Source organism: Anabas testudineus, chromosome 11 (genome assembly GCF_900324465.2).
Source record: "Anabas testudineus chromosome 11, fAnaTes1.2, whole genome shotgun sequence".
NCBI classification, from domain to species: Eukaryota; Metazoa; Chordata; class Actinopteri; order Anabantiformes; family Anabantidae; genus Anabas; species Anabas testudineus.
Window position 1 is genome coordinate 5,657,206 of NC_046620.1, and position 20,000 is coordinate 5,677,205.

Below are 20,000 nucleotides of genomic sequence, written 5' to 3' on the forward strand. Positions count from 1 at the left end.
AAATCTTATTGAGATCCAGAACAAAACATAAGTTAAGAGAGAAAAATGGGATTCATTCACCCAAACAGTCATCAAATTAGGTCAAACATCAATTTGTCTCAATGAGTTGATGCATGTGCATTTACATTTAGATAGTTACAGAATCAGAGAGGACCCAAGCTGCCTGACTTCCACACAGAAACACATTTACTGCTAAATGCTGCTAAACACTAATGAAAACCATCACAAGTTTTATTGGTAACTTGATTTAAAATCTCCCTCCTGTGATCTGACACAAGCTTAGTTTTATCTTTTAATGCAGTTAAAAGAGCTGCAGCTTTTTAAAACATGTCATTAATCTAACAGCATAATGGTAAACAAACTAAATACTGAACTACGTGTTAGATACTGTCATGTCTCAGAGGCTAATTAATGTGAAACTGTCAGTTAGTCAAATAGTCATATAGCATTTTAAATCGAGCCTTACCTGGTGCGGTCAGCTGGTTCTTGGATGTCACAGAAGAGTTGTCAGCAGCGTGATTTACAGACTGAGTAAAAATGACGCCTGATTTTCCTAACAGACGAAAGGCAGCCAAGCAAAACCAACAAAGTGACAGTCAAACGTGTCCTGATTTCCATAACACAGAGTAACACAATCAGGTATACAAAAACGAATTTGTCAGTCAATATGTCAACACAAACACGACCTGCTGAGGTTCAAAGCACGTGCACTATCAAGTCGGAGTTATACAGACCACAGGGTGTCAGTGTGCACCACGACAACTTACATGCACCACTTGGACAGTCACACTGTGTTTAAGTAGGAACAGTAGATGTTAGGACACTTGTGTTTTATGGGTGAAATTACATTTTTCAGCTGTAGTTATTAATGAAATTGTCACAATTAATAACTGGTTAGAAACACCTGAAGGCCACAGACCTGGCTGATCTGTCAGGTCTTTACTGCTCCTTTCATCCAGAGAAGAGCAGCTCAGCTGGATTCAGGTCAGGTGACAGATTGACGGTTGTTATTTCTACACAGTCTATCCAACATTTTTGATCAAACCCTTAAATCAAAGCTGACATTCTACACTTTAAAGCACATCTGGATTGTTTCATTTGATTTGTATTGTGGTGCTGTGCAGAACCAAAATGATAAAAACTGTCTAAATTACCAGTAGTATCAGTTACATCACTGACACAATCCTCTGAGTTTCTTTTCGTTCTCGGCACACTACACACTCTCTCTCTGCACGGTTTTATTCATGAGCAATCAGCATTTTCAATGATAGTATGTGAACCTAAAAATCTAGTTGGTACATAAGAGCTGTTACAACACATTCACAGACATGAGCATAAGATTTAGTTGACTCACAGAAAATACAAGACAGCTTTATTTAAATAGCAGACTAAAATAATTATGTTGGCATGACACGACACAGTGGCGGTAGAAGTACACAAACTCAACACATGCTAGTACTTGCCCCAAAAAGTACACCACTACAAGTAGTACCACTTTTGACAGAGCAGTTTCAATACTCAACACAAATTAAACCGACTTCACTGCAGGTTTTAGCTCTTGCAGGAGGTCACAGTTCACTTCTGCTCCACCCAGGCTTTGATTTCTATTCATTTCCGCACAGAACCATTCTTAACATGTGATGCGTGACATGCAAAACTGCTGCTAAGGTGCATTAATACAACATTTTGACCAGAGCAACTGATTATATCTGTGACTGTGATGTTTTTGGATGTAAGAAACAGGAGCATGACCCTATCATAGTGTGTTTTTGTAGCTATTATTCGAAGCTAAAGTTCTTATCATAATTCTCTATATTATAATAAAACACACGATGTAACCTGAATGGTTTCCTGTCTTGTCTACAAGTGAACAGAGACCACAGACGTAAAGAGATGAAGGCTTATTTATTGACAAAAAACACAAAATAGATCACAAAGAAGAATTATGAGTTGCAGACTAACAATAACCTTCGGTAAACATTTCAATATGGCTTCTTTCATGCCCTTCAGTAACATGGCTTAAGACTTATAAATACATATAAAACTCAGAACAAGTGTGTAATCCCATTCGGTTTTATAAGAGAGCAAACAAATTAGTACATAAACCACAGTATGTGGGTAACCGTGTAAAAGAAGCTGTATGATAAACATGGATAAACTGAGCACATGCTAAGAGAATAAATATGAAAATATAAAACAAACCTTAAAGAATTTTTATATATATATTTGTATTGCTGTTCGCTATCATTAGGTATTCTTTGGATTAGAGATGTTCTCAGTTACAACACTGACTGTTTACATTCTTTTAAGAGACTAATGCTACTTGCATGTTGCATAGCTTCCAGGGAGTAATGAAAGTCAAGCTTTGTCAAAACTGAGATGATTTTTCTTTGATTAGCGTCCAACTAGTTTCACTGTAGCCAACAAAGTTTGTGGTATTTTCAAGTCAGTGTGCAGTACATTTTGTTATTATTTCAAAAATGACGATGACTCAGTATCCTGTGACTACGCGTCGTTTTTTGTACTGTGAGAGTGCATGAAGGCATGTTGACGTTTGACTTTAGTGACCGTAACTCCGATTAATACCACATGTTTAGTGGTTAAGTGCTTATTGTTGGTTGTGAATACAGAAAATGTATTCAGTCTCATTCATCTTAATTTGTCCGTACAGACATGCAAACCAAACACGATTTAAAGCGAGACTCTACAACTTCTTCAAAATGTCAACTCATAATAATAAAACACACCCTTCCTATTTGGTTTGGTGTGACCAGTAACTTTTTGGTGAGTAACGTTAGCAAACTGATGTATAACAACTATCTAATGGACATTTCTCAGTCAGTCTGCTCACTTTAGGAAAACACTGTGTGTGTGCTAGTGTTATAGTTTCTTATACTATTCACCATTATCCCGTTATTGTCACTTTTTAGCAAACGTTACATAATCTTGCTTTATAAATGGTTTAATTTTGAGGTTGGAAGCCAAACTCAAGCCACATCTGTCCATTTCCAGTCAAAGGCACTTCTCTTTTAAATTGTCACTCTGTGAAGATATGCACAATGAAGCAATACACATACTGTATATACAAATGACATAATCATCCATAGGCACTGAATCATTTACAAACTGCGGCATAAAAGACATATAAAACAATTCTTGGTCCTCTAAAAGCGTACTTTGTCGTCAGGGGCAATGGCAGGTTTGGTTGCTACATATTCAATTTACTGTGGATGTTTTAAAAATAAGTCAGTTGTGGTTTATTCCTCTGATAGTTTCAGGGTAAAGGCATTACACATGGGAGACAAGGCACACGCTGGACCCTGGTCATCTGGACAATACATTTACATTTGTTCTCCTTGAATTTGCTTTTGCTGCTTCTTGCATGCTGTAGTCCAAGCGTGCAAAGCATCGAGTCAGTTTTGTTTGGTGTTTCCCTTTTGTTTTGCTTCCTGTGTCACTGACGGGAAACTACGCGTGGCTGTGGACGGAGATGCTTGATAGATCGTTCCTGATGATCTCATTGACTGTAAAGAAAAACACAGAGAAGGACAATCAGCATGTCAGTGCTCATCTCAAGAGGGTGGATTAAAAAGTTCAGCAGAATTCAAAGATTTAAAAGAAAATCTGATCACAGTGAGTTGTTGGCAGGTCAGCGTCAATAGAAACACATCAAACATAACCAGATTAACCTCATCAGTTTGACTGTTATAGTCTTAATAACAATAGCTTAGGATGTTTCTCCAAACGTAAACGTGCATAATTAGATTTTGCTCCCTTCTATGTGTGATATGGATAAAGTATTAGCAACAAACCACTCATTTCCACATCCAGCACACATGGATCAACATTAGCATTTATCTGGAGCCATTTTTCTCCTTCTCTTTAAGTCTCTTCAGTGAAATAGCTGAATATTTCCACCAGCTAGCTGCTTTAATGTCAGTTAGCTGAATAAAATGGGTTAATCTGACAGTTGCTGGCTGCAAACAGCTGCCTGCTGATAAAAAGTGAGCATCAACATCCCACTGATGCACCGAGTATGAGCTGACAGGTACTGAAACACTGCAGAAATAAGCATGACAGAGCTCCATGTGTATTGTTTCACATTATGTGTAGTAACCTTTCTACTGACATTATTAAAATGCGTATAGTGCAGCTTTAAGGTGCCATTTTCCAGCAGTGTGAATACAATTCTCAGTGCTATGTGGGATCTGTTATTTCCTCCGAGTCTACCTAATAGAATCACTTTGTATATGAGGTCCCCAGGCCTTTTTCTATCCAGAGAGATGATGCAAACTCCTGCCTGTGTCTAAAGGTGCCAGGTGCACTTGTTTATCTGTTTTTATCAGCAATGTGCTTTGGCTGATGGAGGGGGAACGATTCCAGAGCGACTAAAACTGGAGCAGAGAAATGAAGATATTAATGTACTGATAGCAGGGGAAAGGACAGATCAATCATTTTTACCTCACGAAAGGGGATTGAGACGGTTCATGTTTCATTAGCTCGTACTGGTCTTATCTGGAAACTCATTCTTTACTTTGAACACAGTTCCACAGTTCCCCTTCACTTTAATCTGCGTCTCAGGGTTTTAATCAGCCTCTAGGTTCAGGTTCAGGCCCCTCTCCCGGCTCTCACCAGGATGAGAAATGCGAGAGGGGAAGGGGAACACCCCTGGAGCTGGCCTCGAGAATCCGAGCCAGTGGGCCGAGGGAGGAATTCCCTCTGACTGACGCTGGAAAAGCAGCCTGGAAACCTGAAATTCCCCTCCAACAATGGAAGGAGTTTTTTTTTAAACATTTATTTTCATGGCAGGCAGCGGAGAGCCTTTTCCCTCTGTGACCCAGAACTGGCACAGTCACTTCCTACCAGAAATACCACTGACTTCCTATCACAAGAAAGACGTCTGGGTGTACGTGCAACCATTGTATACACAAAAATATCAGCGCTGCTGGCTCAGATTCACGCAGCTACCATGGTACAAAAACAAAGAACAAAACATAAAAGCATCACCTAGAAGGAGAAAAGTAACAGAGGAGGAATTCAAAATAGCACAAACTGAAAGTGTGGATGCAAAATAAATCACCGTTCACAGTGTTTTCATGTTGTCTAGACACAAGTTGAAGTGTTTGGCTGACTACTTGACTATTAATAAAAGAAAATGAAGCTCTCTTGAGGGCGCTGATAACAACAGTACAGCTGCGAGCTTACATGAGCGTGTCACAGAAACACAAAGACACACTGAAGCCATTACGTGACCACGAGGACAAGGTGCAGCTCACAGTAAGATGAGTCTGTGAAGAACTTGGCAGCGAGAAGGATGCTCGTCAAGGCAGCCACGGACATATTATGGGAAAATGGGCCCCTGGGCACAAACAGATGAAAGGTCCCCCACCCCTCTCACAGTTTATAGGAGGCCGTCACGTAATTCCTAACAATTTGTGGTCATTGTTTGTCTCTTTGGGATTGTTCTGCATCTTATTTTATTCATTTCCCAAAGTGTTTGTGGTCATTTTGTGTATCTTAACTGAGCTATGTGAATTTCAAACAAGACATGTTAACACTCACATCCCAGGGGCCCCCGGAGCTGTTGGGCGTCTGGGCCCAGACACCCTAAATAGCTGCTTCTTGAATTAGCAGAAGCAAAAAAGATTTCAGTGTTTTCAAATTCAAACATCCAAGCTGAAAACTAACCAGAGTTATTTGACAACATGGGTCATAAACACAGCTGGAGTCATTGGATTTGTAACGTCTATTTGTACTTTATACGTCATTGTAAAGCAGAATACTACACATCTGCTGATTTCTGCTTTTATCTGTTTTAGATTACTGTAAATTGAATATGTTTTGGTTTTGGACTTTCAGTCAGACCAAATTAAAGACATCTTCTCGGGCTGTGGGAAAGTGTGATGGACATAAATTATTTTCTGATGTTTAGTAAAACCAATCATCGCATTAACTATGAAAATAATCTTGGTCTTGGCTTTCCACCAACTAACTCTCAAGTCCCTTCTGTTAAACTGACCTGATATAACAAAGGATTTTCAAAATGTCTCCGCTAACAGCCATGTGGATGTGAAAATATGGCCAATATTACCAGAAGACATACTCGAACCTGAAGAAATAAACAGTCAAACCTCATCTCCACCCTCCTACGTTCTGTCATTGTGCTGCCATGTGTTCACTCAGCTCAGACTGAACCGACTGACCTCCGCTCCTCTGTTTGATCTGGCTTTGACCTTCTGGTGGTGAAAGGATATCATCTTTGAGTTGAAACTTCAAGGGGACACCATTACACCAACTTCTCAATTGCACTTTGAGCCAGGACGCTGGACATGAAAACATCGTATGTTTCTTCCTGTAACATTCTGCAGCATGTGTTGGAATAACTTTCATATAATAATGAGATAATAAAAAGACCGAACTGAGTTCCTTCCAGTGATTTATTGTCATAAAAACTGTATCAAACTAATCTTTTGTCTCAGTGAGGCCACAACCTTTACTGTTTACATGTCCGTTGCTATGGCCCACTTTTCATTGTGCCGTCACTTTTGATGTGGGGGATCTAATTGAAAAAAAAAAAAGTCAATTTATTGATTTCTAAATGTGTTTACAACAACGTCCTAAAAATAGGCCCAGCACCAGGGTGACATCTGTGTCATGTGGCTTCCTGTCAAATCAATTTGCTCAAGTGAAAGAGATGCTTCAAACAAATCAACATCAACAAACACAGCGGACGGGGGTTTCCTTTTTTAATTCAGAAAATCGAATTTTGATTCTGAGAAACTTGAATAATAACTTCTACAGCAGCCCTTAACAGGAAAATTGGTTGAGATGATGGATGGATAAATAATAACTTTCTTAAATTATATGTGGTCTGGATGGGGACGATACACAGACGCAGGAGGGACTTGAAGCTATGACTCATATCATTTCATCAGCAGATGGAAGTCGCCCGGCTGCATTTTCTTTAAGTGTTTCTCATCAATGAGGGTCAAAGATGACGTGATCAAACGCTCTGGAATAACCACTAAATGGACCTTTAAGTGAGACTGTTTTCTCAACTGTTGTTTCCAAGGTTAAGAATGAAATTTGAAGCTCACCTCTTGAGCCAAAACAGATGAGGAGTAAAGAAACGAATGAAAGAATGGAAATCTGAGCACATTACTATTAGAAATATGGTAAATATTACTTCCTAATTGCTGCCAAAGGTGCATTTACCTGAACCTGGAGCTGCTAAATAGTGTTTAGTTTTGTTTTTAATTACACTACAGTACTTTTAGAGAGTAAAATTAAATTACCACAATTCAATGCTGTAAAACAATAAAAGGTGAATCTGTTTTATAGGCACTGTAATCACAAGCTCCAGGACAAACACTATGTATAATAATACAGCTGATCTACTTTAAAATAAAACTATGCGGAGAACATCTTATTAATTTCACGAGACATTGCTCTAAGGAACAAATGTGTTGCTGCAAATGTGTCTAACTTTGTCGTTATTGCAGAGCAGGAAGATGGAGTTTGATATGAAGGTATCCAGGAACTGGTTTTCTGTCCTGTGGAGGACCAGAGCGGCTGGAGCTGACTGATACAGCTCGACTGCAAGCAGGAAACCCCCAACAAAGAGGAACTCCCAAACAATTAGCAGGACAGCACTGTTTGCCTCATTAGGGGCTGCAACGTGTCAACAACGTCCAGGCTGCAGTAGCACAGGAACCGATCAAATGGCAAGACATTCAACAGCCTCTGTAAATGAATAAATAATCTAAGAGACCAGAACAAGTAGAGAAAAAAGCCTGGGGGGACAGAAAACACCACAAATCAGTTTACTGCCACGTCAAGTCCAGGCCACAAGCCACGAGATGTTCTTGGCCACATTATAAGGCTCCTACTGGTTTACTGCAAGTCAGTCCCACTGAGCAGTTCCCCAGTTCACCACAGCCTTCGCCAATTTTTTTTCCAGCCCAGGTATTGTTTAAAAAGAAAATGTCTGGACAAGAACATTTTGGAAATGTTGCAGGTCTTCAGAAAAAAAAGAGAATAATAAAATAGAGGAAAGACTTCAGCAGCAGATTGACCACATCAGTGTTTCGTAAACTGGGTCACTAGGAAAATGAAAAGCTATGTTGTAATGCAACTCAATATGATAAATATGACCTTTGTGCATTTTACTATTTCTGTTGAGCACTTGGGTTCAGACGGAAATATCTCAACTGTTGGAGGGTTCGCCATCAAACATTCATAAGTGTCAGACGAGCTTTGGTTTTGGAATCTGGTCAGAACCCTGGTTTAAGACCAAATAACTCCAAACACATCTCAGCTGGATCTTGTGTTTAGAGCTAAATGATTAAAAAACTCAACCTCACAGAGCTGCTAGTGTGGCTGTAGTTGGATTATATTATACTGTAATGTGTCCAATATTTATGCCCCCCCTCCCATATAAACACCTTTCACGACAACCATTAAAGTATAGCCCCACAGTTAAAGCAGTAAAGTAAAAGTAAAGTACTCATTACAAAATGGAAATGTTTAAGTAAGGTTGCTTTTTATTGCAAGGCTGTTGAATTGCATCATATTTTCTTTTCTGGCCACTCAAAACAATTCATCAATAACTGTAACTGGCAACAAGTGATAGATAACAGATGTGGATTTTGATGAATATGCGATAAATCTGTGATATATTTCCTCCAAAGGTAATTGACTAAGCGCATATGAATAAAAAGTGAAGCTGATAATTCATGCAGAACATAAATGTGTAAATATTCTGATCACACAAACTGATTATAAAGAATTGAAGAAGGAAGTCAGTTCGAATGTCAGGTACTCCGTACACTTTACTCTTAATGCTTTTTCTCTCATTGTCATAAGCCTGAAGTCATCAATTATGCTGCTCTGACATCTAACAAGGCCACAACACACCATAAAAAAGCATTTCGTAATGCTACTTGGCTCAGCTCTGTCTTCATAATGCACATGTTTTGCTCATGTTACCTCACCGCTGACAAAAGCCTCCAGCCCACTACTGTGCAGAATAACGTATGGTTTTGGCTGCTTCTTCCAGACTCTCTGTGAGCCAGAGGGGAAGCATGCAAACTTCTCCAGTCAGCAAGTTTTATGGCAGCGTGGCCGACCTCCATCTCCCTCAGTCTCAGCAGCCGTGCAGTCCAGCCTGTGCACCCTGTAGCCTATAGCTGCAGCCCAAGGCCAAACAGCATGATTCAGACTTTCCATGAGCAGACATGTTTGTAACCTCTCGGGGGGGACAGTGTGATAAAATGTTTAACAGAGCGGGGATCAGATGAATATGAGAGGGCTGTACAAACAGAGCAAAGATATCAGCTCTGATTACAGACAAAAAAAGCAACAAAAAAAAAAGAAGATGAAAAACACCTGACTGTCACAGCACCACAGCAAACTTCATTTCTAACTAGCTGTTCGCTTATACGTGACGTTTGCTGTGGTTACGTGATCAAACATTCTTATATTTAAATTATTCATTTACTGTATATCATCTGTGTCAAAGTGTTTTGAAATCAAATCAATTAATCAAATGCTTGACTTCTCAAAATAAACTCCAGCTCAGCCAGAAAGACACACACAACTCTGTTTCCAATGAGTATTTTCAGTCACTCCCATCTCGCCGGACATATCGTTGTTTAGGTTTTAATGAGCGTGTCCAACCATAAACTGCAGTGACACCAAACCTGAGCAATGCCATAAAGGAAAAAGTTGTGTCAAGCTCTGCCAAAGATTTTAATGAAGTGAGAAGCCACATTAAGTCGGGAATGTTTAGTAAATTTCCTTCAGTTTGCCAGTGAAAACAAGTGTAACCAGGATCCTGGCACCTCAAATATCCATTATGCTACAGAGGCGTACTTTAAAACTTCAGACCTGGTTTGGACGTACAAATCCTTAATTTCAAATCAAATCTCTTGCTGTAGCCATCCAAACATCGCTGCAGACAGGACCAACAAGTGTTAATGTATCTGGCCAGACTGTTCAGAGGAAGTGGCATGGGAACAGTCTGAGTCCTGAAGTCTGCCGCCCAACAACAGCGTCTCATTCAGCATCATCAGGAAGCTCAGCCAGACGGTCCAGCAGGGGCTCTGGTGACGGATCAAAGCCCCGCTGCTCTTTCTGCTGATAGCTGCTGGTTAGTGTTTCTTCATCTACTGCACTCCTTTTCTCCGTGGGACTTACACACAGCCAGGCTGTGTTTTTTTCTTGCGCTGAGGAAGATCATTTATCCACTTTATTTCAAATCACACCGCCCCCAAACCTCAGCGTTGAGCACACAGGGGCGAGAGAAGTGAGATCATAAAGTTGATTCTCCCTGAGATAAATACAGCGTGTCACAAAAAAGTGCATTTATTTTATCGGGGAGCTTTGGGCAGCCTTGTCTCGTTCAGGCTTTAAAGCCAAATATATCAAATACTGGACCACCAGGCTTGTTTGATCTAATTGCCTCAGAAGTTAGAGGACGAAGAAAGCTGACAGCAATGGAAAGAACAAAACCACAAAAGTGAGATAATTTAAGAAAGAGGTATTAAAGAGATGCATTTTTTTACAGCCTACGTTTCAGTAAAGCAGGAATTATAACAATGGTGGTAAACACAGGGGCACGGTCATCACTCCAATCTACTTCACAGTGTAGAGAATAAAGACACTATAAATAAAAACAACTACTGAAGAGGTGAAATGTCTGTTATTCTGAATATGGAAATAGAAACAAACACACAGCCCCAACAAGTACAGATGAAACAATTAAGATACAACACATTCATTTGTGATCTTTACTGTTTCAGAGCTGAGCCAGTTCCACCTTCTTCCAGTCTAGTCTAAGCCCTACGGCTGCTGGTTTTGGATTCATGCTCACCATACCGTACCAATCTCCTCATCTGAATCTATTAAATGACCAAAGAGATTTAGTCCCAAACAAAAACTCAAATCTGAATTTTGAAGGCCAAATATTTCAACTCCTGGCAACGTGATCAGTGAGTCATCTGATGTTGATCAAATGCTCCATCAGCACCTGCAGATATATTGTGGTCATTTTATGTTGGACAGCAATAAAAACCTTTTTTAGTGAATCAGGGGCCTGGATGGTGTGTTCACTTTCTAATTCTTTCCATGCACTGGATTTGAAAAGTAAGAATACTTTTCACTCACCATCATCAAGGTACATCTGGTCCAGCTCCTGTGGTTCTTGTTTGATGCTGACAGTCAGCGTCGGGGGGCTGCCGTCCTCCTGAAGGGATGATCGTCCTCTTTCTGCCGCTTTTGGGTGCTGCTGGGCTCCCGGGCTGGTGCTGCCGCTGCTGACCGGCTGGGTCTTGCAGAGGGTCGGCGAGAAAGGAGCGTCGGTTGGGGTGGAGGGCTGCGAGGTCGGAGAGGAGGAGGAGCTGCTGGGCTGGTAGAGGCTTGGCGGCTGGTAGCGCCCGGGAGTCTCCTGGATGATGGAGACGTGGGGGATCGGGGACTGGGGGCCCTGGTGAGGAACTGCTGTGCCAGCAGGAAGGCACTTGGAGAAAGGTGGTGGCGACAGGTCGTGCAGTTTGGGGCTGGTGCTCGGAGAGGAAGAGGAGGGCAGTGAGGAAGGCTTGGCTGCCAATCTCTGCTGGCTGATAGAGTAAGCCCCGCTCACAACACATGGCCTGAGGTCAGAGGTCATCACCGGGGTCATGACCTGTGGGGTGAAGTATGGCTTTGGCTGCAAAGTCAGGGTGGCACCGTGGTCAGTGCACAGAAGAGGGGCATCGTAGTCATCGTGTGGCTCCGTCTTTATTGTTGGAACTGAGAGAACAGGAAACAGAGGAAGAAAAAAGCTAAATGAGTAAACACATGTTCCAACCTTCCTGCAAGTGTGAGTGAGTGAGTGGGCTTGTGGCTAGGATACCCGCTGCCAAACAAACACTCTCATCAATGAGTCTCTGTGTCCGGGCCTGAGTTCTCCCACCCTGTTGAAAATGTTCACAAAACTCAAAAAAAAAAAAAAAAAAGGGATGACTCATCAACACGAGAAACGTCCAGCTGCCTCTATAATAAAAGGCCTATTTTTCTTGGATCCTGCTCTGGTGCTAATATCCACTAAATGTGTGATATGAAATATGTTGCAGCAACAGCAGCTCGATACTCAGCAGGGTTCAGTAATATAAAATAAATTACTGCTCGCTCTGTCGGACCAAGAGAAAGAGTCGAACTGGACACGAAAGCTGCTCAACGTCGCTGAAAAAAGACAAAATGGTGGCTTCGGGGTGTTTGTGGATTGTGGTGATGGTGTAAGTGAGGAATGATGGGGATTTCAAATGAGGCAGGACTTGTAGTCGGTCGCTGTGAGCCAGGCCACGCGTCCAGATTCCTGTGCAGAACAAGTTGGACACCGAACTTCAAAGTGTGGGCTCTCGATCTGCTGCAGCTCCTGACACGACATCAATCTCATACAACAAGCGTTTCAACCCAGTTACAACCAAACGTCAGCACGACTCTGACCCCGAGCTTCATCGCTGCATCACCAAACTGGATCTCTTTCTTATTGTTGTTGTTGTGGAGAAGCTGTTTCAGATTATAACATGACGCGTGTACTTGAAACCCAAACCAAAGCAGTAAATTACTTTTTCCTCTTTCTGCTATTATTATTATAATATTGTGCAGATTGATAGTTGTTTATCTGCATCTTTTTTGTTTTTCTACATATATATTTAATCTTCCAGAGCTAAAAAAGGCCTAATTATTCCAAAAAGAGTGAAACTGAGACCTTCACTGTGAAACACTGTCAAAAACAGGAACTGCGATGAGATGGTAACACCAACCACAGGACTAAAATAGCACACGCAGCTCTATTTTGGGTGTGTTTGGAGGAAGCGTGTCTGTCTGCCTGTGGAGGATCGGCACATGCACATGCAGAAGAAGTGCAAATGTCTTGCCACAAAAGAGACCCTGCCCCTGTGTGAGAGTCAGCCATGTGTGCTGTATGTTCCAAAATACATCTGTTGTTTCTGAACAGGCTGCTGTCACACCTGCTGCTGCTGCAACAGAAAGATCATATGACAAGTTCAAAAAATTCCACTTTGGGGCACAGTTTTTTTTTGCTTGTTGCCTCACTGGGGCTCACCCTTTAGGAGACACTGACCAGACTAGCTGTCCTCCAGTCTGTCCCCTCCCTCGCGCTCTCTGCATCCCGAGGACAATGCTCTACTTTCACAACGGGGCACTCCGTCGCCCACGTACAGGGCTGCGCCAGTTCACTTGAATCACAGCTTTGAACCACCCACTGGATTTTCAGTCCAAGCCCGGAGCGCAATTAGCAGTGGCTTTTACATTTCAGTTGGTGGGTCAGTGTTTATATTTAGCTTGGCAAAAGGCTCTCTATTCAAATAACGTAATTATCCCATGCCCCCTTCCCCTCCCATGTGTGTCCAGTCGCTGCAGCGCTCATGTAGCTACAGGTACGGAAAAGAACAGATTTTATGGATTTTTTACAATGGAGGAATAAAAGTGTTGCTTTGTTCCTCCCTAGCAAACCACCAGACAAGGGGGAATACAATCTGTTTGTTCTGGTCTTCAGATGTAAAATCTTGGTTTAAGTGTTTCTAATTAGTCTGGGATATGAAAGGAAAAGAGCCTGAGAGCGATGAAGAGTGGGGGTGATGACAGTTCAGCAAAACAAAGGCAGAAAAAGCAAAAATTAACATGACTACTGTGTGTCTAATAAATATATTGCTGACTACACATATCATATCTAAAGTGAGGAGAACTTAAAGAAGCCAAACAACTCTTGGTCTCAGTTACTCAGGCTCCAACACTAGAACAGTCCAGCGATGCACTGAACCCCAAAAACAGATATGAGAAAAAGACAAGGAGAACTTTACCACTTGCGGGGACGTAGGTGAAGCGCTGGTACTGGCTTCTTTTCCTCTTGCCATTGCAGACGTAGAAGTTCACGCGGACCGGAGCGGAGAGTCTTTGGTTGCGATAGGGAGGGATTTCAACACGGATCGAATTCTGCAAAACAACAAATGCATTTGAATTGAATTCTTATTTCTTGCACACACAAAAGAAACTTTAACTTATTAATAGTAGTTGCATATTTTTCTCTACTTACTTTGTATTATATACAGCTTTAAAAGATTTGCACTTATTTAGCTCCCATTAAAAATAAATATGTGTAGCTTTGGTCATTTTCTAATAAAAAGTGATTTTCATACATAAAAAACTGCTTCTTGTATAAGAAAAGAAAGAAAGAAACTCTGCAAACTGACTATTCATCAGTCACGGTCCCTCACAGATTAATGAATTCATAAGTTAGTGATTCACAGGAGCTATAAGGGACATAAACCAAATGTGAACATTACATTCACATTATCTCTTTTTTGTGGTTTGTGGTTGTTGTTTATTTTATTCCTTGTCCATTTTTTCATTTCAGCTGACTATTTGCTGCTTACAGTTCTTAAATTCATGAAGCGAGACCTATAATTAGTATTTTGTATTGTTTCTGTCTTTGTTTGATGGGGATGGTTTGGAGACAGCGCAGATCAACAAAGGGGATTTGAGAGCCTGATTGTAAAGTCTCCTTTACTTTAAATCCATAGCCTGAAGTTGTGTATTTAAGGGGGTGGTGGTTAAATCTAAAAATCTGGTTGTAATCCCGGATAAAAGAGCCACAAAGAGACCATGAAGTAAAATTATATAGAACCCCGGTTGTTTGCTCAGTAAATAACTTGGCTGATGTGAATAAATTGAACTCGGGAGTGTCCAGATAGTTTATTTCCCCAGCAGAGCTTCCTGCTGTCTGAGGAGGGAACGAAGGCCCGGAGCAACCACGTTCCTGGGTTCAGCTCGTGGACACATCACCCCCGTCCTGTACTCTATGTGTGTGTTTCTTTGCATGTGTGTGTCCGTATCTACTGTATGTCTGAGTGTTATAGAGGCGCTGCTCAGTAGCCGGAGAGGAAGTCATCCGTCTACAAAACTGCGCTTCAGAGAACGGCCGGCCTTGACATGTACAGGTGAGAGCTGACACGTTTTATTAAATCACTACAGTCGTAAAGTCAAGTGAAGCCAGATGAGGCTTTTCTGCTTCTCGTATTTACCACAATCCGTCTGTCCTTCAGAGAATTAGCTGATAAAACCTCTGGAAACACTTCATCAGCTGCACTGTGAAGACCGTAATTGTGTCCAGGTTGAACGAGCATATTTGCAGCATTGAACTTATGTGTCCAATATGCGAATTTACAATTTGTCATGAAAAATCTTTTTTTTATTCAAAACCATGAACAAGTGTAATCATTCAGCTGCTTTTGAACGTTTTATGTGCACATGTTGTATTACAAAAACATCATGACCCACTTTGGACAGAGTGGCTTTTGAAAAACACCAAAACTAGAACTCAGATGTTTTTACCTGACATAAGTAATTACTTACATGTGGGGCGGCAAAAAGAAAAGTGAGTGTGAAGGCGTATTTGTGCACTAATTATGCTCTTCAAGACATTTATCATCAAGTTCGTATGAGTAATCTATTGCGTCTAATTGTAAATTGTTCTTAAAATCAAATCTAAATCATCCGTTTTCTCAGAAATCTCCCGCAGGCCAGTCTTCGCATGTGACGGAGGCAGTGAGGTATTCTGAATCTGTGGTTTGGTTTGCATTGTGGTGCAACAGCAGAGGCGAAAACGTGGCCAAAGCAGCGTCAGTGTTTAAAATGGGACCAATCCAGCAGACTGGGCCGAGTGGGGAGGGAGAGACAGGGAGGGGAGGGAGGGGGAGAGCTCCTTTGTCTATTCAAGCAGACAGATGTGTCTTAGCAGTCACTGTCTGAATGTGTGTGTGAGAGAGAAAGTGCGTTTTTGCTATGGGAAGACACCAGGAGCAGGTGCAGCGCCTCACATTTAGACACCCTCTAATTCCCTCGTCTGTCTCTCACACTCCCACCGCTGCATCCCTATCCTTCTGTGTGTGTGTGTGTGTGTGTGTGTGTGTGTGTGTCTCAGCTGTCCCAGGCCAAGACAGGACACAGTGCCAAGCTCCAACTCCCACAGGTTCGAGGTTGAACTTGTGAAAACCTTTTGCACACGTTTTTAAAGACAGCACTGCTGGAATGCACGGTGTAGAAGAACAGTTTGACGTCCGGGTAACTACACTCATTTGCTTACTTGCAGAGTTTGATGACAGGATTAATACCACTCTCTCATCTGTACGCTAAATATGAATACAAAGCTAGGATGGGGTTTATTTTCCTGGAAGCTAGTTTGACTCTGTCTGATAATAACCACCTAACCTCCCTGAAAACTATTGTTTATTCTTGTGTGGATTAAACAAACATTAACATACAACATGTTAATTACTGCACTTCAGGGGTGATAGAAGACAGATTTAGTTTTCTTTGGATGGTGCCAGGTGAGCTGTTTCCCTTGTTTCCAGTCTTTATGCTAAGTTAGGCCAGCTACATATTTATACAGATTAGAGTAGGGGTGTAGCGGCTGTGAAAACAAGGCTGAAACCTTAAAGACGGTGTCGAGTTGTGGTTTGAAAAGATGGATCTGCGTCCCTGCACCAAACCACCCCCAACACACACACTCTGCTACTGATATCACACCTCAACATATTAATATTAGCTCTCAGACATCTGCAAACGTGACATCTAATATCCCAGAAATGGGATATTTGTTGTCATACCATAATAAGAGGACCTATCTCTTCCTATCTATGAGCTCCAGTGAGGCATTAAAGGACAGAGGAGCGTGCAGGTCATCTGTGTTTCACTGTATTCAGAACCAAAAGGTGTTAAATTGTTCCAAATTATTGGAGATTTGATAAAACCCTGCACCAAGAACTAAAAGAAACTGTGGTATGAGCATTAAAGGGAAGAACAGATAGATGTTTGATCATTTTGATTTAAATAAAAAGTTCCTTTAAAGTATAACAAAACATTTTGTTGGTGGTTTGTGGTTCTTCCTCCAAATGCATTGATCATAACATGAAATAACAGTAAAAGAAAGTGGAGTTTGCTTTGCGTTCTGTGCTTTACATCTAGACATTTCTACAAAAACCTTGTTGCCAACTAAGTTTGGATCCTGCCCAGAAAGCACTGCGAGCAGTTTTAGAACAGTTTCTTCTACAGGACGCGGTTCCAATGATCTTGTGGTGCATTGGCACTGAAGCAAATATTCCAGAGATTGATGTCCCAAAGCTTGGATGGCTACAGTACGACTAAAACTACATACAGTATTAGTGAGTTACCACCTGAGGTAACTGAGATTTTATTTGCATTTAGAGTAAACTGAGCCCTCGCTCAGGCTGAATGAGGCGAGCAGATGTCCTGTAAATCTAGATTAGTAATTCATATATCAGCTCCATTCACTCTCCACTCACTTTATTTATACATCAGTTTGTTTTTCTAATGTGAAGATTGAAAATGTTTTGCCACTCAGTTCAGTTAAAAAGATTGAGAACAGCTGTTTTATCACCGCTTTCATCCTAAAACGAGACCAGACTCATCATGAGAACAGTGTCACATCCATCACTTACTGGCTTTGAAGCGTCTCTATCAACCTTGGCTTCAGTCTCCCAGAGGTGGTGACCGTCTGAAAAAAGGAGAGGGAAAGAGAGAAAACAGGGTTTTGTAATGATGAATCTGAAAATAATCCACATACTTGAGAAATGGAATCAGTATTGTTATAATCATCTCTTACATCAGTGATATATAAAACAGCTACAGAGAGCCGGGGGTATCGCGGACGTCACTGTCTGACCCACAGCTCATGAGCTCATACCCTCAGTCTAACAAACCTGACACCGAAATAAAGGACAAACCCAGAGAGCGAGACAGAGAGAGCGAGAAATCTGATGCAATCCTAAAAAAAAAACAGTCATACCAAAGAGATGAGCGACATCTTTGTTGGATGAGAGAACCCTTGACTTCATTGCTGCGTGGAATCCCGACATGCTCGAGCAGCTGGTGGGCTCGTTAATACACAGCGACTGGAAACCGACAGCTCGCCTCGACTTTCAACCTTCTTATTTCTTGTCTTATTATAGGAATCTTCCTGTTATCCCCATATGATGGTTGTTCTTTTACTGGTAATGCGTTTTTTTTATCGTAAACTTGCCACAATAAAGAGGTTTTCCCATCAGGCAATAAAACAAGGCATCATATGAGCTGTCACAAAGCACTCGCCTCCTAAAAAAGCAAGTTTGATTTGTCATCTTGCCCAATGAGGTGTGAGTAAAACTATATTTTCGCAGATTTATTAGACACAGAAGGAAACCGCTGCTTTTTTAGAGCCCTGACTCATTAACAAGGCCCTAAAAAGACATTAAATGACTGTGAAAATGACTTAACGTGGAAAGGAAACTGCAGTTTAAAAAAAAAAAAAAAAAAAGATCATGTGCCAAATTTTCTTGAGGAAAATTAACTGAGATGTGTGCAGGGTTGCTCAAGAGGTTGTGTGCAGATTGATAAGTGGAGGGTTTGGATTGAACAGACAGCACCGTGCAGATGTATGGGGTACTGTTCATTTGTGTAGACGGAGGTTATGAGGTGGCAGAGATGGAGGAGGTGTAGCTTGGTGCTGACAGCTTCGATTATGTCTGAGAAGACCCTGCGAACGTGTTTACCTCTCACTTATCTGATCTCACTTTCCCTTTTCTGTCAGTATGTGGATTGCAGTTTCCTGCTCTCCAGGAAAACATAAAGAAAACATTTGTATCGTGTAAAAAAAAAAAAAAATTTTAATTTTTATGGCCAGTTCTCTGAAGTTCATGCACAAAAGAAGTTCAGAAAAAGTAAACTGGGCTGTCATGAGACAGTAATCAATGACGACTCAAGGGACAACCTGAGGGGAAAAGCTCAGCTGAGTTGTTGTTTTCAAGCTTACGAACAATCAAGAGTCTGTGTAAAACTTTTATTATGCATACAGACTTTGTGGAGTAGATTCAATTATGTGACTCTTCCAGCGCACCTGATGAGAATTAGTTTGTGAAAATAAGACCTAGCTTTGGTCTTATCATCCTAAAGTTTCAGCAGACTTCTCTACTTAGCCTACTCTATGCTAGACTAAGTATTTCTACTAGCACCGGGAGACTGACACCTGCCACAGTCAAAGTATTTGCACATAATAACAATTTAAGTCATGTTTAAGTTTTTGTTTCTAGTTTACCCACAGTGTCAACCTTGACCCCTTGTGCTAGTTTGACAAACACAAAGACGGACTGTCAGTGTTTCAGTGTATGTTGCTTTTTGACACCAGTATGTTCAAAAGCCAGTAAACAGTAAATAAATAAAGAAAACACATGAACTGTAATTATGAGTTTCTCATAACTAGATGTTTACAGTCTTGGCCCAACTTGCAGACGTCCTTGGATGCACACACACACCCATCCACACAAACAGTGTGAGGTACGATGAGTTAAACACAACATTTGTAAGCCGTGTTAGAAGGAAACCGTCGGGTAAACAATAGATATGAAAAGGAAAACAGCTTGTTATACAGGAAGTTGTACAGGATGCTGGGCACAAAAACTCTCTGTTGGAAGGACGTTGCTGTGTCCAGTGTCAAATGGAGTTTCTTTATCTTTTCTTTACACAAGAGCAATGATTCTTCTCACTATCAGAAAACCTCCACTTCTATTCAAACTAAAACATCCAGAAACAGAAGCCGTTTAACGGCACCGAGTAAAATGTCCTCAGAAAGCTTTTACTCATCCAGTGACCGTTTCTTCCTGCAGCAAAGCTCTGACTTTAAAAAATGTTCATTTGACTATAAAACACAACCTTCTGCTGTGTCTCTATCTTTTCCCGTCTCCCACTCTGTCTCTGGCTGCCTCTTCTCGCGTTGGGAACCTCTCCAGAAGGGTAGCCTGAGCAGTCGATGTCAATCCACAGGAGGTAAACATGTTTTTCAGATCTCCGTCTGCGTCTCTCTCTCTCTCCGTTTCCCCCTGTCTGCTTTTCTCTTTCTGTCTGACTCACACTCACTTTTTTGCGAATCAATCCAGAGATAGAAA

The 20,000-nt window shown here is 41.3% G+C and overlaps 1 protein-coding gene across 1 annotated transcript in view; it reads right to left on the reverse strand.

The window, feature by feature from the left end:
* Positions 1–1,886: 1,886 nt before the first annotated feature.
* Positions 1,887–20,000, reverse strand: part of nfatc1 (nuclear factor of activated T cells 1) — a 34,421-nt gene continuing 16,307 nt past the window's right edge. Inside the window, exons 7-10 of the mRNA XM_026349425.2 lie at positions 17,523–17,578; positions 13,866–13,998; positions 11,167–11,790; positions 1,887–3,524 (exon numbers count right to left, since the gene is read on the reverse strand). Of these exons, the coding sequence (XP_026205210.1) occupies positions 3,469–3,524; positions 11,167–11,790; positions 13,866–13,998; positions 17,523–17,578 (869 nt within the window). The 3' untranslated portion in view covers positions 1,887–3,468. The remainder of the gene's footprint in view (positions 3,525–11,166; positions 11,791–13,865; positions 13,999–17,522; positions 17,579–20,000) is intronic.